This window comes from Carcharodon carcharias, chromosome 18, assembly GCF_017639515.1.
Source record: "Carcharodon carcharias isolate sCarCar2 chromosome 18, sCarCar2.pri, whole genome shotgun sequence".
In the NCBI taxonomy this organism is placed as follows: Eukaryota; Metazoa; Chordata; class Chondrichthyes; order Lamniformes; family Lamnidae; genus Carcharodon; species Carcharodon carcharias.
In genome coordinates this window covers 9,144,690-9,168,637 of record NC_054484.1, presented here as the reverse complement: position 1 = coordinate 9,168,637, position 23,948 = coordinate 9,144,690, and the positions used below count along the sequence as shown (strand labels likewise).

The window sequence follows — 23,948 nt, the reverse complement described above, 5'->3', positions numbered from 1 at the left end:
TTGGTGTGGGGGGAGGTGTTGGTGGTGTGGGGGGGGAGGTGTTGGTGTGGGGGGAGGTGTTGGTGTGGTGGGGAGGTATTGGTGTGGGGGGAGGTGTTGGTGTGGGAGGAGGTGTTGGTGTGGGGGGAGGAGGTGTTGGTGTGGGGGGGAGATGTTGATGGTGTGGGAGGAGGTGTTGGTGTGGGGGAGGTGTTGGTGTTGGGGGGAGATGTTGATGGTGTGGGAGGAGGTGTTGGTGTGGGGGGAGGTATTGGTGTGGGAGGAGGTGTTGGTGTGGGGGGAGGTGTTGGTGTAGGGGGAGGTGTTGGTGTGGGGGGAGGTGTTGGTGTGGGGGGGAGGTATTGGTGTGGGGGGAGGTGTTGGTGTGGGGGGAGGTATTGGTGGTGGGGGGAAGGTGTTGGTGTGGGGGGAGGTGTTGGTGTGGGGGGAGGTGTTGGTGTGGGGGGAGGTGTTGGTGGTGTGGGGGGGAGAGGTGTTGGTGTGGGGGGAGGTGTTGGTGTGGGGGGGAGGTATTGGTGTGGGGGGAGGTGTTGGTGTGGGGGGAGGTGTTGGTGTGGGGGGGAGGTATTGGTGTGGGGGGAGGTGTTGGTGTGGGGGGAGGTGTTGGTGTGGGGGGAGAGGTGTTGATGTTGGGGGAGGTGTTGGTGTGGGGGGAGGTGTTGGTGTGGGGGGAAAGGTGTTGGTGTGGGGGGGAGTTGTTGGTGGTGGGGGGAGGTGTTGGTGTGGGGGGAGGTGTTGGTGTGGGGGGAGGTATTGGTGTGGGGGGAGGTGTTGGTGTGGGGGGAGGTGTTGGTGTGGGGGGGAGGTGTTGGTGTGGGGGGGAGGTGTTGGTGTGGGGGGAGGTGTTGGTGTGGGGGGGAGGTATTGGTGTGGGGGGAGGTGTTGGTGTGGGAGGGAGGTATTGGTGTGGGGGGAGGTGTTGGTGTGGGGGGTAGGTGTTGGTGTGGGGGGAGGTGTTGGTGTGGGGGGAGGTGTTGGTGTGAGGGGGGAGGTGTTGGTGTGGGGGGGAGGTGTTGGTGTGGGGGGAGGTGTTGGTGTGGGGGGGAGGTGTTGGTGTGGGAGGGAGGTATTGGTGTGGGGGGAGGTGTTGGTGTGGGGGGGAGGTATTGGTGTGGGGGGAGGTGTTGGTGTGGGAGGGAGGTATTGGTGTGGGGGGAGGTGTTGGTGTGGGGGGTAGGTGTTGGTGTGGGGGGAGGTGTTGGTGTGGGGGGAGGTGTTGGTGTGAGGGGGGAGGTGTTGGTGTGGGGGGGAGGTGTTGGTGTGGGGGGAGGTGTTGGTGTTGGGGGGAGGTGTTGGTATGGGGGGGAGGTGTTGATGGTATGGGAGGAGGTGTTGGTGTGGGGGGAGGTGTTAGTGTGGGGGGATGTTGATGTTGGGGGGGAGGTGTTGGTGTGGGGGGAGGTGTTGGTGGTGGGGGGGAGATGTTGTTGGTGGGGGGGAGGTGTTGGTGTGGGGGGAGGTGTTGGTGTGGGGGGGCTGCTGCCAGAGTAAGAAGGGCAGTCCAGAGTTGTAAGAGCTGGAGGAGGTGCTGGGCTGCACATCCCAAACTCAAACTGCATGGTGCCCGGTAAGATACAGGCACAGAAACAGCAGAAGTAAGTTCCGGATCAGACGCATGCAGAGAGATGAGGAAAGAATATTTAGGGCCCAACGCTGGAACGAGTTAAAGCAGAACTCGAGGAAGGGCTGACTCGAGGCGCAGGACTAAAGCCTGGGCTATGGGACTATCCCAGGAAATCCGGCGTAGCTGGTTATCCTGATTAGGAACAGGCAATAAATGCTGACCTTGCCAGTGATGCTCACACATCCCGAGAGTGAATTTTCAATGTTTGGCTTGACTTGCTAACCTGCTCCGAAGGGCCAAGCACATATTATAGGACAAGAGTCAACAACAACAACATGCATTTATATAGCGCCTTCACTATAATACAGGCACTTCACAAGGGCATTACGAAGCAAGTTTTGACACTGAATCACATAAGGAGATATTAGGGCAGATGACCAAAGCTTGGTCAAAGAGCTGGATTTTAAAGGAGGAGAGAGGGATAGAATGGTGAGGAGCTGTAGGCAGAGTATTCCAGAGTTTAGGAATTCCAGGCAGCTGAAGGCATGGCTGCCACTGACGGAGCGATTAAATTTGGGGGATATTTAAGAGACTAGAATTAAATCAGCACAGATATCTCAGAGCATTGTCAGGCTGGAGGATATTGCAGAGAGAGGGAGGGGTGAGGCAATGGAGGGACTTGAAAACAATTTTAAAATTGAGGTGTTGCTTTACCAGGAGCCAATGTAGGTTAGCGAGCACAGGGGTGATAGGGGAATGCGGCTTGGTGCAAGTTAGGATATGGGCAGCTGATTGGCAACTAACATCTCTGCCAATCAAGAGTCTACTTGTCAACCAATTAGCATTCTCTTCACATACAGTATAAATTGTTGTTTTCCCACTATGTCAGTATTCTTGCAAAGAGTCCTGATGAGTGCAAGATAAAAAACTTTGACATGTCTTTTTTTCAGCAATACTCAAGTTCTGAACCTAACATTGATTCCTATGGGAAATAATGATTCACTCGGAGTTGCAATTTTCAGGTGCGTAACCACAACTTTATGTCTAGACTTTACTGCAATTGGGTTTTTACACCAATCTGGAAGTTTTCTATCAAGCTACCAGTCTGAATGATTTCAATTACATTGTAATGCTCTGGTAGGATCTGAACTCACGATCCGCGATTGCTAGTCATGTACCACGTCCACATTACTGCCACTTCCAGAACACAGCCAGCTAATCATACAGGGCTACTCCCCGCCAATGCTGCCCCTTCGGTTCAGCAGACAGAACCACTGTCAGAGGTGCTCCAACATCTCGTTGGAGTGACACAATTCAAGAGTGGTTTCTAGTGCATCAGTGTGGGGTGGGGGGGGTGCCTGACGAATGGTCGATTCACTGAGCCCAAGGGTTTCATGTCAGTGGTGTATTTGACACATGCGCAAGTGTAGACACACGCACAGAGGTGCACACAGACATGCGCCCACAAACATATAGGGCAGAATTTTATGACAGTGGGATTTTTACATTTCCGCTGAAGTCAACGGGGTTTAGAATGTCTCGCCGCATTTTACAGCCCCTTCCCCGCTGAAATAGGGCTGTAAAATTCTGCCCATTCACGCAGATACACCCATGAATACACATACAAATGTGTACGGACCAACACATAGTCCAGCTGTGGCTCAGTGGGTAGCACAGATCAGCCATGATCATATTCAATGACGGAGCAGGCTCCACAGGCTGTATGGACCACGTCTCCTCCTAATTCTTGTTTACTTGTGTTCACTCTCGCCTCTTGAGGCAGAAAGTTGTGGGTTAAGAAGTCCCAATTCCAGGACTTGAGCACAAAAATCTAGGCTGACACTGCAGTGCAATTCTGAGGAAGTGCTGCACTGTTAGAGGTGCCATCTTTTGGAAGAGATGTCAGTTTGTGGCCCTGTCTATCCTCTGCAGGGAGATGGTTTTTACACTGTTGAAAGGGGAGAGTGGGAGGAGCAATAAAAAGGAGGTTCCGGGATAGGGTAGAGGGAGCGAGATATAAAAACAACAAAGATGTCATGGAACAAAGGGCAAAGGGAGTGGTAATGGTTGCGGTAAAGAAACAAAGCATTTATCCAGAGTGCGTGTGAATGGCAGAACAATGAACAGCTCTGCCTGAAAGCAAAAACATGGAAACTAGATACAGACTGGCGCATGGCGAAAAAAAGAATCAAAATGGAGGACAGAGCTCATGATCTGAAGTTGTTGAACTCAATATTCAGTCCGGAAGGCTGTAAAGTGCCTAGTCGGAAGATGAGGTGCTGTTCCTCCAGTTTGCGTTGGGCTTCACTGGAACAATGCAGCAGGTCAAGGACAGACATGTGGGCATGAGAGCCAAGGTGGTCAAGTATAACCCTGCCTTTGTTAGGAAACCTGCTGAAAAGGGTGGTGCTGTTGTTGTCTGGCATAACAACCTCTACCCCGCAGAAGCCAAGCACCAACTCTCAGACACTTCTTCCTTTCTACCCCCGGACCATGATTCCAACATCGAACATCAAGCCACGTTTCTACCTTCCTTCAGTTCTGAAGAAGAGTCATATTCAACTCGAAATGTTAAACTCTGTTTCTCACCACAGACGCTGCCGGACCTGCTGAATATTTCCAGCACTTTCTGTTTTTATTTCAGATTTCCAGCATCCGCAGTATATTTATTTTAGTTCTCTCCGGTGCCCTGGCCAATACTGACACCCCCCCACCCCACCACCCCCCCCCCCATTAACATCACAAAAACAGATTATCTGGTCATTACTGCATGGCAGTTTGTGGGATCTTGCTGTGCACAAACTGGCTGCCGCCGTTCCTACATTACGACACTGACTGTTCTTCAAAAAATGCTTCATTGGCTGAAAAACACTTTGAGGTGTCTGTTGGCCGTGAAAAGGGGCTTAAATGCCAGGCTTTTTCTTTTTAGATTCCTGTTGCGCACACATGTAAACAAATACGCACACAAAAACATACATGTAAACAAACACGCACACAAAAACACACATGCAAACAAACACGCACACAAAAACACACATGTAAACAAACACGCACACAAAAACACACATGTAAACAAACACGCACACAAAAACATACATGTAAACAAACACGCACACAAAAACATACATGTAAACAAACACGCACACAAAAACACACATGCAAACAAACACGCACACAAAAACACACATGTAAACAAACACGCACACAAAAACATACATGTAAACAAACACGCACACAAAAACACACATGCAAACAAACACGCACACAAAAACACACATGTAAACAAACACGCACACAAAAACATACATGTAAACAAACACGCACACAAAAACACACATGTAAACAAACACGCACACAAAAACACACATGCAAACAAACGCACAAAAAAACACACATGCAAACAAACACGCACACAAAAACACACATGCAAACACGCACAAAAAAACACACGTGCAAACAAACACGCACACAAAAACACACGTGCAAACAAACACGCACACAAAAACACACACAAAAACACACGTGCAAACAAACACGCACACAAAAACACACACGCAAACAAACACGCACACAAAAACACACATGTAAACAAACACGCACACAAAAACACACATTCAAACAAACACGCACACAAAAACACACATTCAAACAAACACGCACACAAAAACACACATTCAAACAAACACGCACACAAAAACACACATTCAAACAAACACGCACACAAAAACACACGTGCAAACAAACACGCACACAAAAACACACATGTAAACAAACACACACACAAAAACACAAATGTAAACAAACACGCACACAAAAACACACATTCAAACAAACACGCACACAAAAACACACATGCAAGCAGAGGTGCACACAAAGGCAGGCAGAGAGAACAGGACAGAATGTCAAGAGTCTGTCAAGAGTCCTGCGTGGATATTGAATGAGATCACACCTACAATCAGAACTGATTAGTATCTGTGATAAGTAGGAGTTGATTACAGGACAGCAAGCAGAGAAGGATGTAGCCAGACTCAGCCTGCCATTGATAAGAATCTCTAATCTTTTATCAGCACTTACAGTGGGAGGGGGGGAGGGGTGGGGGGGGGATCAAGGTTATGACAGTTTAGGGATCAGCCCAGCCCCCTCTTTGTGTGTTTCTCTCGCTCTCTGCCGCTTTCTCTCACTCTGTCGCTGTCTCTCCTGTTTTCTCTGTGTCTGTCTCTTTTTCTGTACCTCTTTTCACTCTCTCTCCCTCTCTGTCTCTCCCTCTCTCCCTTACTTTCTCTCTCTTAAGCCTTTCTTCCCCTCTCATTCTCTGTCCTTCTGTTGCTCCCTCACTCCCTCTCCCCTCATCATGCTTTCTCCCGAGCTGTCATCTTGTCTCTCTCTCTCTCCCTCTCCTCCTTGCTCTCTCTTTCTCTGACTCTCTCTCCCTTGCTTTCTCCACAGTTCTTCTTCTGTTTCCCTCTTTCTTGTCCCTTGTAGCATCTGTCTCTCTCTTTCTCTCTCCCTCTTGCTCCTTCTGTCTCACTAGCTCTCCCTCTTTCCCTTACTTCCTCCTCTCACGTCCCCTCTCTCTGTACGATTGCTCGAGCACTTATGCAGCACTCACCATGCACCGTCAGTGTGACTGATGCCTCGGTTTTCCCCACCATGTTCTCAGCCACACAGGTGTAGGTCCCCACATCAGCCGCTGTGACATGTCGAATGACCAACGTGTTGCCCCCCTGGATTTCAGACCTGCGGGATGGATTGAGACAGATTACCAGTGGGTACAGAGACAATGCAACACTTCACATTCCAACAACACCTCTCATGTGGAAGACACTCAGATGGGGGGGGAGGCAGGGGGGGAAGGGCGGATAGGAGGCAGAGTAGATCACCGAACAGTCACAGGAAGGAGTAGGGGCGATAGGGGGTGGGGGGGTGGGGGTGTGTGGATGCACCTCTCAAGGGGCCCACGATAAGAAACAGAAATAACCTGCATTTCTATAGAGCCATTCACAATGTGAGGACATCCCAAAGCACTTTTCAGCGAATGAGGTACTTCGGAAGTGTAGTCAATGTTGTAATGAAGCCAATTTGCGCATAGCAAGATCCCATTGACAGCAGTGCTCTACCAAGTGTAACCTGTTTTTGTGATATTGACAGATTAATATTGGCCAGGACACTGGGGAGAATTGCCCTGCTCTCCCTCAATATAGTGCTGTGTGATCTTGACCACCCACCCCAGAGGGCACACACGGTCTTGTTTTGATGTCTCATATGAGAGTTGGCACCTCTGACAGTGCAGCACACAGTAAATTGTAGCATGCTTTGGAAGAAAGTAATTAAAGTAAATTAACTAAATAACACAAATTAGAATGGCGGTACAGGTGTTATGTTGCAGCAGTGAGATTTTAATGTAGGAGCTTTTGGACACCAAGGTGATCCATGGCAAACACGTCTGCAGGAACTGTAAGCAGCATGAGGAATTCTGAATCAGGATTATTGATCTGGAAGCCAAAATGCAGACACTACGCAACATAAGGGAGGGAGAGAAATGCCTGGATACTTTGTTCCAGAAGACAGTCACACCTCATAGAAGAGGGACATCTGTTTTGGTCAGCGGTGAGGGACAGGAGGATGTGACTGTCAGTGAGGCAGGTAATGGGACCGAGCAGACAGTAGGGGAGGAGCCTCAGGCTTTGCAATTGTCAAACAGGTTTGAGATGCTCACAACCTGTGTGGATGAAAGCGAAGTGTGCAAGGTGGAGGAGCTGGCTGGCCATGGCACTGTGGTATAGGAAGCCGTTCAAGCAGGAGGGGCATAAAGAAATGTAGTGGTAGTAGGGATGGTATAGTGAGGGGGATTGACACTGTTCTCTATAGCAGATCGAGAGTCCAGATGGCTGTGTTGCCTGCCCGGTGCCAGGGTTCGGGATATCTGCTCAGGGTTGGAGAGGAACTTGCAGCAGGAGGCAGAGGATCTAGTTGTCGTGGTCCATGTAGGTACCAATGACATAGGTAGAACTAGGAAAGAGGTTCAAGTTTTTTTCTCTCTGTCCCTTGCTGCCATTCTCATATTACTATTTAGCTCCCCTGCCTTAACTCTACACTTTGAATTGTTATCTCTACCTAAGCTTGATCCCTCACCCCTCTTGTTTTGTTTAAAGCCTTCTCTGCTTCCCTAGTTGTACGATTTGCGAGGACACTCATCCCAGCACGGTTCAGGTGTAAACCCAGTGTCCCTATGGTACACCCCCACTTTCCCCAGTTAGAAATGTAAAAACGGATAGCAAGAGTTTCTACAGGCATTTAAAAAGGAAAAGAGTAATTAAAGTGAGTGTTGGTCCTCCAGAGAATGACAGTGGGGAGTTAATAGTAGATCATAAGGAAGTGGTGGAGGAAATGAACAAATATTTAGCTTCTGTGTTCCGTATAGAGGATACAAAAAATATTCCAGTAATAGCTGCAAATCAGAAGGTGAAAGGGAGAGAGGAACTTGGTGAAATTGTAATCACTGGGGAAATGGTACTAAGCAAATTGATGGAGCTGCGGGCTGGCAAGTCTCCAGGTCCTGATGGACTACATCCTAGGGCCTTAAAAGATGTGGTTCATGAGGTAGTTAATGCGCTGGTGTTAATTTTCCAAAATTCGCTAGATTCTGGAAAGGTTCCATCAGACTGGAAAGTCACAAATATGATCCCTCTATTCAAGAAGGGAGGGAGGCAGAAAACAGGAAACTACAGGCCAGTTAGCTTGACGTCGGTCGTGGGGATGTTATTAGAATCGATCATTAAGGAGGTTATAGCTGGGCACTTGGAAGAGCTCAAGGCAATTGGAAAGAGTCAGCATGGGTTTTATAAAAGGAAAATCATGTTTAACCAATTTATCGGAGTTGTTTGAAGGAGTAACATGCACAGTGGATAAAGGGGAGCCTGTAGACGTACTGTACTTGGATTTCCAGAAGGCATTTGGTAAGGTGCCACATCAAAGATTATTATGGAAAATAGAATCGCATGGTGTAGGGGGTAACATATTAGCATGGATAGAAGAATGGCTACAGGCAGAAAGCAGAGAGTATGCATAAATAGGTCTTTTTCTGATTGGTAGGATGTGACGAGTGGAGTTCCACAAGGGTCTATTTTGGGGCCCCAACTTTTTACAGTTTACATCAATGACTTAGGTGAGGGGAGTGAAGACATGGTAGCTAAATTTGCAGATGACACAAAGATAGGTTGGAAAGTATCTTGTGAAGAGGACATGAGGAGGTTGAAGATGGATAGAGATAGATTGAGTGAGTGGGCAAAGATCTGGCAAATGGAATTTAATGTGGGAAAATGTGAAGTTGTTCACTTTGGCAGGAAGAACAAAAAATAGAGTATTGCTTAAATGGAGAATGGCTGCATAATTCTGAGGTGCAGAGGGCTCTAGGTGTTCTAGTACATGAGTCACAAAAAGTATGTAGGTACAGAAGTAATTAAGAAGGCTAATGGAATGCTATCCTTTATTATGAGAGGGACTGAACATAAAAGTAAGGATGTTATGCTTCAGTTATACAGGGCATTGGTGGGATCACATCTCGAATACTGCGCGCAGTTTTGGTCTCCTTATTTAAGGATGGATGTAAATGCATTGGAGGCGGTTCAAAGGAGGTTTACTAGACGGATACCTGGAATGAATGGGCTGTCTTATGAGGAAAGGTTGGACAGACTGGACTTGTTTCCATTGGAGTTTAGAAGAGTGAGGGGTGATTTGATTGAAGTGTACAAGATCCTGAACTGCTTTGACAAGATGGGCATCAAAAGGATGTTTCCTCTTGTGGGTGAATCCAGAACTAGTGGGCACTGTTTTAAAATTAGGGGTCGCCCTTTTAGGACAGAGATGAGGAGAACTTTTTTCAGTCAGAAGGTTGTGTGACTTTGGAACTCTCTGCCTCAGAAGGTGGTGGAGGCGGGGTCATTGTACATTTTTAAGGCAGAGGTAGATAGATTCTTGTTAGGCACGGGAATCAAAAGTTATCAAGGTTAGAGGGGAAAGTGGAAATCGAAAGACAAGAAGATCAGCCATGATCTTATTGAATGGCGGAGCAGGCTCGAGGTGCTGAATGGTCTAATCCTGTTCCTATTTCTTATGTTCTTATGTTCCCTCAGTACTACACTGGGGGTGCCAGCTAAAATTTTGTGCTCAAGTCTCTGGAGTGGGACCCAGAACTTTGCTGGCACAAGAGTGAGGGTCTCACTCACTGACCCAAGGACCCGAAAGGGGAAAGAGCTATGAGAATAGCTCTTCAAGAGAGGTTACTTAGACTCGAGGGGCAAATCACCTCCTCCTTCACCAGAAACCACAATGATTTGCAAAGAAAACTGACAATCAGGAAAAGACGAGCGAGTTCATCATGCCTGCCCCTCATGCATGATATCCGTACCACATAACTTAACACTTCCTACATCTGTCAGCCCAACCACCACCTCCAAACAAGGGTCACCATTGAGGGAGTGCTGAACTGTTGCAGGGGGAGAACTGAGGGAGTGCTGCACTGTTGGAGGATCAGAATTGAAGGAATGTGGCACTGTCAGAGGGGCAGTACTGAGGGAGTTCTGCACTGTTGGAGGATCAGAATTGAAAGAACGTGGCACAGTCAGAGGGGTAGTACTGAGGGAGTGCTGCACTGTCAGAGGGTCAGTACTGAGGGAGTGCTGCACTGTTGGAGGGTCAGAATTGAAGGAATGTGGCACTGTTAGAGAGGTAGTACTGAGGGAGTGCAGCACTGTCAGAGGTTCATGACTGAGGGGGTGCTACACTGTCAGAGGGTCAGTATTGAGGGCGTGCTGCACTGTCAGAGGGTCAGTACTGAAGGGGCGCTGCAGTGTCAGAGGGTCAGGACTGAGGGAATGCTGCAGTGTCAGAGGGTCAGGACAGAGGGAGTGCTGCAGTGTCAGAGGTGCTGTCTTTTGGATGAGACATGAAACCAAGGCAGCGTTTGCTTGCACAGATAAATCAGAGAGCAGGGGAGTTTCCTTTTGTCTTCTGTGGCCAATAGTTAACTCCACAACCAACGTCACTGAAGGGCAGATTATCTTCTCACTGTCACATTGCTGTTTGTGGGATCTTGCTGTGCACAAATTATCTGCTGTGTTATCTTTGTTACAATGGTGACTCCACTTCAGAAAGTATTTAATTGGCAGTAAAGTGCTTCGGGACGTGATGAGGCTGAGATAGGTGCCACAGAAATGAAAGTGTTGGCTCTCTCTTGCGACAGTCTGTGTTCACAGCAGTGAGGGCTGCCCAGTCTCTCCCAGCGCCAGCTGATACCAGTGCAAGTGCTGGCGAGCACAGCGACCGTACCTGCTCTTTGGCAGCATGCCATCCTCCTTCCTCCAGTGCACTGTAGGGGTCGGGTCCCCTCGAGCCTCGCACTTAAACTCCACCGTCTCATCCACCAGCAGCACCTGATTGTTAGGCTTCTTCACAAAGGAAGGTCGCTCTAGGGAGACAGCAGGAAGAGTATCAGAGCAGGTGAAAAGAAACCTTAAACCACCGCAGGCCCCGGGGAATCGCAAATAAAAACAGAAACAAGCCGCTCAGCAGGTCAGTAGTTCTCACCACTCTCTGGGTAGTCTCTCCTAAAATCCCTATGGGATTTACTCGTGATGATCTCACATTAATGACCCCGAGTTTTGGTTGTCCTGACAAGTGGAATCGTCTTCTCTGTGTCTACCCTATTGATGCCCTGCATAATTCCCCTCCGGTGTTCCCCAAGGATCTATCCTTGGGCCCCCGCCTATTTCTCAAATACGTGCTGCCCTTCTGCGGACATCACCCAAAGGCACAGGGTTCGTTTTCACATGGACGCTGACTACACCCAGCTCTACCCCACCATCACCTCTCTCGATTCCTCCTCCACTGTTGCTAAATTGTCAGACTGTTTATCTGGCATCCAGTCCTGGATGAGCAGAGATTTCCTCACATTAAATATTGGGAAGAGTGGAGCTGTTGTTTTCGGTCTCTGCTCCAAACTCTGTTCCCTAGCGACTGACCCCATTCTTCCTGAACATAGGTCCTAGATCTGAAACATCAATTCTATTCCTGTCTCCGCAGGTACTGCCTGGCCTGCTGAGTATTTACAGCATTTCTGTTTTTATTTCAGGTTTCCAGCATCTGCAGTATTTTGCTTTACCACCCCACTACCACCGAGAAGGACAAGGGCAGCAGATAGATGGGAACACCAGCATCTGGAATGTCCCCTCCAAGTCGCTCACCATCCTGACTTGGAAATATATTGGCCGTTCCTTCGCTGTCGCCGGGACAAAATCCTGGAACTCCCTCCCTAACAGCGCCGTGGGTGTACCTACACCACACGGACAAAACCCTGGAACTCCCTCCCTAACAGCGCTGTGGGTGTACCTACACCACACGGACAAAATCCTGGAAATCCCTCCCTAACAGCGCTGTGGGTGTACCCATACCACGTGGACTGCAGCGGCTCAAGAAGGCAGCTCACCACCATCTTCTCAAGGGGTAACTAGAGTTGGGGAGTAAATGCTGGCCCAGCCAGCAACACCCAAGTCCCAAGAATTAATTATGACAAAACCAAAAACGATTGCTGCAAACACCAGCAGTCGGGCAGGTGATGGATATGGAGAATGGAAAGTAGGGGTTAACATTTCTGGTCAATGAGTTAACCTGAGAGGAAACCGTATTCTCAGTATACATGTGACAGTCAATGGATGGAAGAGCAGGGACTGGCTAACTAATTCTCTACTGTATGTTCCTAGGGTTCTACGAAAGGGATGGAAAATGATAATAGGCCACATTCCTTGTGCACAACTTTCTCCAGCCCATCTTAAAGCAAACGTTTTCTTCCTCCTGAACTCTCCTCGCTCTCTTCAGCAGGTGTTTGTCTCCTGGTTGGGACACCATTCCACATGTGTGAGACCATTCGCCACTCGTGATTGGTCGCACCGGGCAGGGTCACAGGTCACAATCCGCACACTTTGAGGCTCATACTCACCCAGGACCGTCAGCTCGGCCACTTCGCTGTCCCGCTCGCCCACCATGTTGGTCCCCACGCAGACATACTTCCCCGCATCGCTTTTCCGCGTGTTGGTGATCATCAGCTTTCCTCCCCGGATCTGGGTTTAATGAAGACATCAAAACATCATGGTGGTGCTGAGCAGTTGCAGGGGACCTAGCAGAGGTCAGGATCAGAGTGCTGGGGGATTTCGGGTGGGCTGCCTGGTTTATATTTAATTAATCCTTTCCTGGGATGTGGGCACCATTTGTTGCCCATCCCTAACTGCCCTTGATCTGAGTGGCTGGATAGGCCACTTCAGAAGGCAGTTAAGAGTCAACTACATTGCTGTGGGTCTGGAGTCACATGTACTCCAGACTTTAGTTAACCAGATGGCAGTTTTTGCCACAATAGTTTCACGGTCGCTATTACCAAGGCTAGTTCTAGCCAGATTTATTAATTGAATTTAAATTCCATCAGCTGCCACATTGGGATTTGAACCCTTGTCCCCAGGACATTAACCTGGGCCTCTGGATTACTCATCCAATGACATTACCACTTGGCCAGCATCCCCCTTATAGAGGAGTGGCTCTGGATAGGTAAGGGATTTGGTTGGGGGGGGGTTTGTTGGCGTGGGGGTGTTTGGGTAGGGGGTGGAGTGGGGGATTTGAGTGCGGGGGAGTTGGGGTGGGGGTGTTTGAGTGGAACGTTGAGTGGGAGGTTTGGGGTGGGGAGAGTTTGGGCACGGGGTTGGGATAAGGGGGTTGCGGGTAGGTGAGTTTGGGTGGAGAGTTGGTGTGGGGGGTGTTGGGTAGGGGCTGAGCTGGGGGTTAGTTTGGGAGGGTTTGGGTAGGGTGTTTGGGTATGTGGTTGGTATGGGGGGGGTTGCAGGTAGGTGAGTTTGGGTGTAAGCACAACAGAATTGGAGGGAGGTGGGTGAAGGATCTGAGTTTTCACTGGTGATCCTCCTCACCCCTCACTCTTGTCCATCACTGGTCTAGTTTGGACTGAGAGCTAACCATTATAGAAGGAGGGAGCTTGCATTTCTATAGCATCCTTCTCAATTTCAGCCTATCCCAATACACTTTACAGCCAATGAAGTATTTACTCAAAGTGTGATCAATGTTGAAATGCAAGCTATTTCTTTCACCTCCCATTTAATGCTGCATACATCATCCTTTATTCACTAATAGCCTATCTCCATCTCTGTAACATCTCCTGACTTCACCCCATCTCAGCTTATCTGCTGCTGAAACCCTCATCCATGCCTTTGTTATTTCCGGATTTGACTATTTCAACGTTCTCCTGGCTGGTTTCCCGTATAGCCACCCTCTGTGACCTTGAGCCCATCCAAAACCCTGTTGTCCGTCCTAAATTGTGCCAAGTCCTGTTTATCCCTCATTCCCATGAACACTGAGCTACACTGGCTCGCAGCCAAGCAAAGTCAGTTGTCAAATTCTCATCCATGTTTTCAAATCCCCCCCATGGTCTCGCTCCTCCCTGGCTCTGTAAAGTCCTCCAACCTCAAAACCCTCGGAGGTACCTGCGCTCAGCTAATTCGAACCTCTTGAACATCCCCGATTTTAATCACTCCGCTACTGTTTTTTTTTTTGAAAAATATACTTTATTCATAAAATATCTGGAAGAACATTCCAAACCATTTCAAAATCACCATCACATAAGTACAATAGCTCCGCTACTGGTGGCCGTGTTTCCAGTTACTTGGGCCCTAAGCTCTGGAATTCCCTCCCTAAACGCCTCTGACTCTCTTCTTTGCTTTCTCCCTCGAACAGGCTGCATCAAATTTAAGTTGCTGTTGTTGTTCTCAGCCCGCCTCGCCTCCGTCACCTCCCTCATGCTGGTTTGCTTCCCGACCCCAGACTCAGAGAAACATCGTGCAGACACTGCGATGCAGTCCTGCGACCAATGCAGATTGCGGCTGCTGCTGGCTTATTGTTGAGCTGAGGGAGGTTTACAACCTGTCAGATTGGAAAGAAAAAGCCTCCCGTTCAATCGGTTACCTCCCCCACCATCCCCCTCACCCCCGCTGCAGAGAGCAAGATTGCTGCTTGTGGAGAGAGAAATTAAACTCGGAGTTTGTGTGCAGAAACCATTAGGGTTCACAATGTAATCAGAAAGCTGCATCTGCTCTCTCTCAGCCTCAGCGTCATCCCTGCCATATAAATTGTTTGGCAAAGAAAGCTTAATTGAACAGACAGCACTTAGAGAGAGTCCAGGCAACCTCTATTAAAAGAGCACCATCTTCATTAAATAGATAAACTTGCCTCAGGCCTTCAAAAGGAATTGAATTGTCTGAACATGGTCTTCTTTTCCTGAATACTGTTGGCACTCTCATGCCCTAAACCTTTCCCAATGAACCATTTACAGTGATTATGCATGGATAAATGGGTGGGGGAGGGGGTGGAGGGGGCTGGGGGGGAGGGACTCGGGGCTTTATTATGTGTTTAAATATCCTCCCATGTTCTCGTACATGATAATGGAGCGCAGCTCTTTGTGTGCACGGCCTTGGCCCAAATCGTTGCCATTTTCTCAGTTGCTTGTGTCTTGATTAAAATCAGAGATGGACAAAGTGATGGGGAGGATGCTGGCATGTCACTGGCTGAATAATCCCAAGGCCCAGGTTAATGCTCTGGGGCACATGGGTTCGAATCCCACACACAGCAGCTGGCGGGAATTAGTAAAATCTGGAATTGAAAATTTGTCTCAGTAATGGTGACCATGAAACTATCATCGATGGAACTGATTTGGTTCACCAATGGGAAGGAAATCTGCCATCTTTATCCAGGCCTGGCCTACATATGACTCCAAACCCACAGCAACGTAGTTGGCTCTTAACTGACCCCTGAAATGGCCTAGCAAGACATTCAGTTCAAGGGCACTAATGGATTGGCAACAAATGCTGGCCTTGCCAGTGATGGCCACAACTCAGGAAAGAATTTTTTTTTTAAAAAAAGGCCTGATTTGAAGGAACACAGAGATCGTGGAGGGTTTTGGGGTTGGAGGAGATTACAGAGACAGGGAGGGATGAGGCCGTGGAGGGATTTGAAAACAAGGATGAGAATTTTTAAAATCAAGGCGTTGCTTGACCAGGAGCCCATGTGGAATTTCTAGGTTGTTGTTCAAGTTCCACGGAAGGGAAGAACTTACATTTACATAGCACCATTCACAGCCTCAGGCCATCCCAAGGCATTTTATGGCCAATGAAGTACTTTTGAAATGTTGTCACTGTTGTAATGTAGGGGCAACCAATTGTGACAAAGCAAACTCCCAACAACAGCAATATGATATTGAGCAAATAAACATTGGTTGAGGGATATATATTACCCCAGAACAGGGGAAGAACTCCCATATTCTTCTTTGAAACAGTGCCTGTGGGATCTTTCAGAATTACAGGTGGGATAGCCTCAGTTCAAAGTGTCATCGAAAGGGTTACAACAAGAAGGTGGGATTGAGGGATAAGGGGAGAAGGTGGGTAGGTGGGATTGAAGGATATTGGGAAGAGGTGAGTAGGTGGGATTGAAGGATATCAGTAGAAGGTGAGTAGATGAGGTTGAGGAATAATGATAGAAGATGGATAGGTGGGACTGATAATCTAAGCGATATGAGTTTGGCGTGGGCAATTACTTTATCTTTCTCTTAAATAAACTGTTCAGATACTGGGGCACTAATCAACAAAGGCTCTTGGTATCAGCGAGAAAACTGAAACCTCCAAACCAGGCCTCAGTTTGGAGATTGAGAAGGCATCACCTGATGATAAGTCTCCTTAATCAAATAAACAAAGAAGCAACTGGTCACACCAGAGATCATCATCACCTTGGACGCTAATTGGAAATGGCCTCACCTAAACCGATTACAGGCCATTATCTGACTGTCTGGCCCTGGGAGCGAGACAGAGGCCAAAGGTTGCTTTCTCCAAGAAACCCTTCTCCTTTTTAAAAAGAACATGCAGCTCACTCCCAGCCTCACGAAACACCAATTATTCTCTCACTTGTTCTGCAATCGATGAATACAGATGATTAGTTCTCTCCTTGCTCAGCTACAACAGTGAGGCTCATTAGCTACTTACTCACGTGCATGTTATGTGTCACTGATAGTGAGGACCTCGTCCCACCCAAACCGTGCAGATAGATGTAAAGCAGTCAGATTTCTTGACATGTTTGTGGCGGGGGGCGGAGGGGGGAGCGGTGGGGGGGTTCCTTGAAAGGCCAAGTTTTCTCTCGGAATTATCATTTGCTGCTTTCAGCCCAAGTAAATCAGCCCCAATGGGCCTTTCCTTTTTCTCAAGCTTTTTTGCAATTTGTCATAAGCTGTTTGGAAGGAGAAAATATGCTAACCTCACATGTGCTTTTCTGAGCTTCAATACCAGGGCCCATTGGCAACAGAGTCCTCCCTGTTGAACCAAGGAACAAACGGGGTTTCATCAGGGAAAGCCAGCCAGGATTTGCTGAAGGCAAAATCACCTTGACTGAGTTTTTCGATGAGGGCAATGCATTTGATGTGACATACGTGGGCTTCCAAAAGGCGTTCGATAAAGTGCCACGCTACAGGCTTGTCAGCAAAGTTAAAACCCATGGAATAAAATGGACAGTGACAGCATGGATCCAAAGTTGGCTGAGTGTCAGGAGACAGAGAATAGTGGTGAACAGCTGTTTTAGGGGCTGGAGGAATGTATATTGTGGGATTCCCCAGGAGTCGGTATAAGGGCCTCTTGTTTTCTTATTAGTGACCTAGACTTGGGTGGGCCGAGCACAATTCGAAATGTGTTGATGGCACTAAACCTGGAAGTATTGCGAGGGGGATATTGATAGACTTCAGGAGGACGTAGACAGGCTGGTGGAACAGGCAGATATGAGGCAGATTAAATGTAATGCGGGGGAATATGAAGTGATTCCTTTTGTTAGGAAGAATGGGGAGACACAATATATCAGGAAGGGTACCATTCTAAAGGGGGTGCAGGAGCAGAGGGTCCTGGGAATATATGTGCACCAATTGTTGAAGGGGGCAGGACAGGCTGATAAAATGATTAAGAAGGCAGAGAGCATCCCCGGCTTTATAATTACATTTGCAGAGCGCAAAAGAAAGGCAGTTATGATGAACCTGTACAAACAATAGTTCAGCCTCAATTGGATTACTGTGTCCAGTTCTGGCCACCGCATGTGTTAAGAATGTTGAAGGCTTCAGAGAGGGTGCAGTATAGATTTGCAAGAATTGTTCCAGACAGGAGGAGCTTCAATTATGATGACAGATTGGAGGAAGCTGGGGCTGTTCTGCTTGGAGAACAGAAAGTTGAGAGGAAATTTGATAGAGAATTTCAAAGTCATGAGGGGTCTGGACAGAGTAGGAACATAGGAGCAAGAATAGGCCATTCAGCCCATCGAGCCTGCTCCGCCATTCAATATGATCATGGCTGATCCATCCACTTCAATGCCTTTTTCCCACGTTATCCCCATGTCTGTTCACATCAATGGTATTCAGAAATATGTCAATCTCTACTTTAAACACACTCAATGACTGACCTTCCACAGCCCCCTGGGGTAGAGAATTCCAAAGATTCAAACATTGAGTAAAAAAAAATTTCTCCACATCTTAGTCCTAAGTGAGCTTCCCCCATATTTTGTAATGTACTGTGAGAGGCTTCTTTAGTTGAACAATAAACTTTATTTACAGAGTTGCTGGATTAGCTGCAGGCCTCTAGCAAGGCTGCAATACATTCACCAGACTAGGAAAATCCCACCCTTTATAAACTTCCCTGTGCTCGGTGTTCGGACGATGTGACCCTTACTCAGGAAGACTGGCCTTAAAGTAACAATCACCACAGTCCCCTGGTTCTGGACTCCATGCCAGGGGAAACATCTTACCTGCATCTACCCTGTCTATCCCTTTAAGTATTTTGTAGGTTTCAATGAGATCACCTCATTCTTCGAAATTCGAGAGAATACCGGCCCAGTTTCCCCAACCTCTCTTCATAGGACAGTCCCGCCATCCCCGGAACAAGTCTGGTGAACCTTCACAAAAACAGAATTACCTGGAAAAACTCAGCAGGTCTGGCAGCATCGGCGGAGAAGAAAAGAGTTGACGTTTCGAGTCCTGGACTCGAAACGTCAACTCTTTTCTTCTCTGCCGATGCTGCCAGACCTGCTGAGTTTTTCCAGGTAATTCTGTTTTTGTTCTGGATTTCCAGCATCTGCAGTTTTTTGTTTTTATATCTGGTGAACCTTCGTTGCACTCCCTCTATGGCAATAATATCCTTCCTAAGGTAAGGGGACCAAAACTGCACACACTGCTGCAGGCGTGGTCTAACCAAGGTTTTGTACAATTGAAGCAAGACTTCGATACTCTTGTACTCAAATCCTCTTGCGATAAAGGCCAACATACCATGAGCCTTCCTAATAGGGAGAAACTGTTCCCATTGGTGGGAGGAATGGGAATGACAGGACACAGATTTAAGGTGATTGGCAAAAGAACTAATGGCAAGTTGAGAGAAAAAAAACCCTTTCACACAGTAAATGGTTAGGATCCGGAATGCACTGCCTGAGATTATGACTGAGGCAGGTTCAACCACGACTTTCAAAAGATATGGGATAATTATTTAAAGAGAAAAAAAATTGCAGGGAAAAAGTAGGGGAGTGGGGCTAGTGAGTTGTTCTTGTATTTATTTTAAAAATAAACTCCTTCTTTATTTATTTTTCCCCTTCAGGAATTAATGCTTTAAGTGATGATCTCACTGTTTGGGAAGCATGCGGGAGCTGGATTAACATCAGTAGAGATACAGTCAGTAACATGGCGCGCTGGGGGAGAGGGGTTACTGAGTGACAGTGTGAGGGAGCTGGATTAACATCAGTGGAGATACAGTCAGTAACACAGGGCGCTGGGGGAGAGGGGTTACTGAGTGACAGTGTGAGGGAGCTGGATTAACATCAATAGAGATACAGTCAGTACCACAGGATGCTGGGGGAGAGGGGTTACTGAGTGACAGTGTGAGGGAGCTGGATTAACATCAGTGGAGATACAGTCAGTAACACAGGGCGCGGGGGGAGAGGGGTTACTGAGTGACAGTGTGATGGAGCTGGACTAACATCAGTCGAGATATAGTCAGTAACACAGGGCACAGGGGGGAGAGGGGTTACTGAGTGACAGTGTGAGGGAGCTGGATTAACATCAGTGGAGATACAGTCAGTAACACAGGGCGCTGGGGGAGAGGGGTTACTGAGTGACAGTGTGAGGGAGCTGGATTAACATCAATAGAGATATAGTCAGTACCACAGGATGCTGGGGGAGAGGGGTTACTGAGTGACAGTGTGATGGAGCTGGATTAACATCAGTCGAGATACAGTCAGTAACACAGGGCGCAGGGGGGAGAAGGGTTACTGAGTGACAGTGTGATGGAGCTGGACTAACATCAGTTGAGATATAGTCAGTAACACAGGGCACAGGGGGGAGAGGTGTTACTGAGTGACAGTGTGAGGGAGCTGGATTAACATCAGTGGAGATACAGTCAGTAACACAGGGCGCGGGGGGAGAGGGGTTACTGAGTGACAGTGTGATGGAGCTGGATTAACATCAAAGGCCACCTTTCAGAAGCACTCTTATGGCTGTGAAACACTTTGGGGTGGTCCGAAGTTTAAGTTCTTTGTTTTGTTTAAATAGTGCACTGGCAACGGCAAAGCAATATGCTTTGCGATTAGCGTCAATGTAATTGGGTAGTTCACAAAGATCACAGAAAGCGCAAGGATTGGTTTACAAATGGAGAGAGGTGCCACTAGGCAGGAGAACTGTGATAGGGCAGGAGGCCCAAACAGTGAACATGAAACTGCACCAATTGTAGGGAGGATGTGAGATTGCAGAGCTAGGAAGTGATCATGCTTTGATGGGGTTTGAAAGGGCAGTACAGCCTACAGAGGTCAGACAGGAAAACGCCAATGAAATACTCAGCGTGTAAACTTGTGAAGATCACTTCAAAAAGGCAGTAAGCCTCAACCATGGGACTAAAAGCATGTACCAGGCAGACAAAGGTTCCGTTCCCTGAGGGGCCGTTGTGAAATATGAGCCGGCAGCTTTTCATGGTGTCAGGCCACAAAAGAGCAGATTTACATAGAATTAAACAGGGTTGGCAGCACAGAAACAGGCCATTCGGCCCAACGCGTCTGTGCTGGTGTTCATGCTCCACACAATCCTCTCCACCAACACCACCCCCCCCCCCCCACCCACCCTACTTCATCTCACCCAATTAACAGATCCTCCACCTTCTTTCTCCCACATATACATATCTAGCATCTCGTCAGAGAACCTTACAGCACAGAAGGAAGCCATTCAGCTCATAATGCCTGTGCTGGCTCTTTGGAAGAGCTGTCCAATTCATTCCACTTCATCCCAGCTCGTTTCCCCATAGCCCTTGAAAATCTTTGCCATTCCAGCATATATTAGTTCAATTCCACCACTTGAATGACAGTGTTTCAACTTTTAAGAGGAAGATTTTCACCTCCACCCTGATGAAGCAAGCCCAGTGGAGGCTGGGTCACTGAATAGAGTCAAGGTTGAGTTTTTTTTGATCTACAAGGGAGTCAAGGGATAGGGGGGCAGATGGAAAAGTTAGGTGGAGTTCAGGCCACATTCAGATCAACCAAAATCTTATTTAATGGCGGAGCAGGGTTGAAGGGCTGAATGGCCTACTCTTGTTCCTATTTCTTTGGGGTTTTCTTTTAATTCTTTCACATGGTGTGGGCTTCACTGACTAGGCCAACTTTCATTGCCCTTCCCTAATTGCCCTTGAGAAGGTGGTGGTGAGCTGCTTTCTTGAACCGCTGCAGTCCATGTGGTGTAGATACACCCACAGTGCTGTTAGGAAGGGATTTCCAGGATTTTGACCCAGTGACAGTGAAGGAATGGCGATATATTTCCAACTCAGGATGGTGAGCGACCGGGGGGGAACTTCCAGGTGGTGGTGTTCCCACGTGTCTGCTGCCCTTGTCCTTCTAGATGATAGTGGTCATGTGTTTTGAAGGTGCTATTTAAGAAGCCTTGGTGAGTTGCTGCAGTGCATCTTGTAGACGGTACACACACTGCTGCTACTGTGCATCGGTGGTGGATGGAGTGAATGTTGAAGGTGGTGGATGGGAAAGGCAGTGAATGCTGAGGCCAAAGACTTGTTCCTCCCTCTTGAAGTATGCACACAGCTAGCCACGCGAACCTTACAGTGGCTGAGGGATTGGATGTTTATTGTGGGGGATTGGGTGTCAATCAAGTGGGCTGCTTTGTCCTGGATGGTGTCAAGCTTCTTGAGTGTAATTGGACTTCCCCAGGTAAGTGTATTCCATAACACTCCTTAGCATCATGTGGATTGAAATGAATTGACTAAAGACTGGCATCTGTGATGCTGGGGATCTCCAGAGGAGGCCGAGATGGATCATCCTCTTGGCACTTCTGGCTGAAGATTGTAGCAAATGCTTCAGCCTTATCTTTTGCACTGATGTGCTGGGCTCCCCCATCATTGAGGATGGGGATATTTGTGGAGTCTCCTCCTCCAGTGAGTTGTTTAATTGTCCACCACCATTCACGACTGGATGTCGCAGGACTGCAGAGTTTAGATCTGATCCATTGGTGTGGGAACGCTTAACTCTGTCTATCACTTGCTACTTTTCCTGTTTGGCACGCAAGTAGTCCTATGTCATAGCTTCACCAGGTTGACACCTCATTTTTAGGTATGCCTGGTGTTGCTCCTGACATGCCCTCCTGCACTCTTCATTGAGCCAGGGTTGATCCCCTGGTTTGATGGTAATGGTAGAATGGGGTATATGCTGGGCCATGAGGTTATAGGTTGTGTTCAAGTATAATTCTGCTGCTGCTGATGGCCCAGAGCACCTCATGGATGCCCAGTCTTGAGCTGCTAGATCTATTCAAAATCTATCCCATTTAGCACACAACACAATGGAAAGTATCCTCAGTGTGAAGATGGGACTTCATCTCCCCGAGGACTGTGCGGTGATCACTCTTACTGATCCTGTCATGGACAGATGCATCTGCAACAGGTTGGTGAGGATGAGGTCAAATACATTTTTCCCTCTTGGTTTGCTCTCACCACTTGCTGCAGACCCAGTCTCGCAGCTATGTCATTAGGGCTCAGCCAGCTCAGTTAGTAGTGGTGCTACCGAGCCGCTCTTGGTGATAGATATTGAATTGCCCCACCCAGAGTACATTCTGCGCCCTTCCAAGTGGTGTTCAACATGGAGGAGCACTGATTCATCAGCTGAGGGGTTGGGGGGAGAGGAGTGTGGTAAATGGAAACCGGCAGGAGGTTTCCTTGGCCCTGTTTAACCTGATGCCATGAGACTTCATGGGGTCCAGAGTTGAAGTTAAGGCCTTCCAGGGCAACTCCTTCCTGACTGTATGCCACTGCGCTGTCACCTCTGGTTGGTCTGTCCCGCCCATGGGACAGGACATACCCATGGATGGTGAGGGTGGTCTCTGAGATATTAACTATAAGGTATGATTCTGTGAGAATGACGATGTCAGGCTTTTGCTTGGCTTGTCTGTAGGGGAGCTCTCCCAATTTTGGCACAAGCCCCCAGATGTTAGGAAGGAGGACTTTGCAGGATCAACAGGACTGCATGTGCCACTGTCGTTTCCAGTGCCAGGTCAATGCCGGGTGGTCCATCCGGTTTCATTCCTTTCTGTGGCCTTCATTGCGGTTTGAAGCATCCGAGTGGCTGCTAGGACATTTCAAAGAGTGTTTAAGAGTCAACCACATTGCTGTGGGTCTGGAATCATATATAGGTCAGACCAGGTAAGGACGGCAGATTCCGTTCTCTAAAGGGCATTAGTGAACCAGATGGGTTTTTTCAATAAAAGATTCATGGTCACTATTACTAAGACTAACTTTGAATTCCTGATTTTTTAAATACATTCACAGGATGTGGGCTTCTCTGGCTGGACCAGCATTTATTGCCCATCTCTAGATGCCCTTGAGAAGGTGGTGGTGAGCTGCCTTCTTGAACTGCTGCAGTCCATGTGGTGTAGGTACACCCACAGTGCTGCTAGGGAGGGAATTCCAGGATTTTGACCTAGCGACAGTGAAGGAACGGCGATATAGTTCCAAGTCAGGATGGTGGGTGACTTGGAGGGGAACTTCCAGGTGGCAGTGTTCCCATCTATCTGCTGCCCTTGTCCTTCTAGATGGTAGTGGTCGTGGGTTTGGAAGGTGCTGTTGAAGGAGCCTTGGTGAGTTTCTGCAGTGCATCTTGTAGATGGTACACACAGTTGCTACTGTGCAACTGTAGTGGAGGGAGCGAATGTTTGTAGATGTGGTGCCAATCAAGTGGGCTGCTTTGTCCTGGATGGTGTCAAGCTTTGTGAGTGTGTGGGAGCTGCACTCAT

General features: G+C 48.1%; 1 protein-coding gene across 4 annotated transcripts in view; it reads right to left on the bottom strand.

The window, feature by feature from the left end:
- The window catches only part of robo1 (roundabout, axon guidance receptor, homolog 1 (Drosophila)), a 439,384-nt gene that overhangs the window by 143,988 nt on the left and 271,448 nt on the right, over nt 1-23,948 (bottom strand). For all 4 annotated transcript variants that reach the window (XM_041211417.1, XM_041211420.1, XM_041211419.1 and 1 more), the window contains exons 4-6: nt 12,558-12,678; nt 10,892-11,030; nt 6,174-6,301 (exon numbers count right to left, since the gene is read on the bottom strand). In XM_041211417.1, coding sequence (XP_041067351.1) covers nt 6,174-6,301; nt 10,892-11,030; nt 12,558-12,678 — 388 coding nt within the window. The remainder of the gene's footprint in view (nt 1-6,173; nt 6,302-10,891; nt 11,031-12,557; nt 12,679-23,948) is intronic.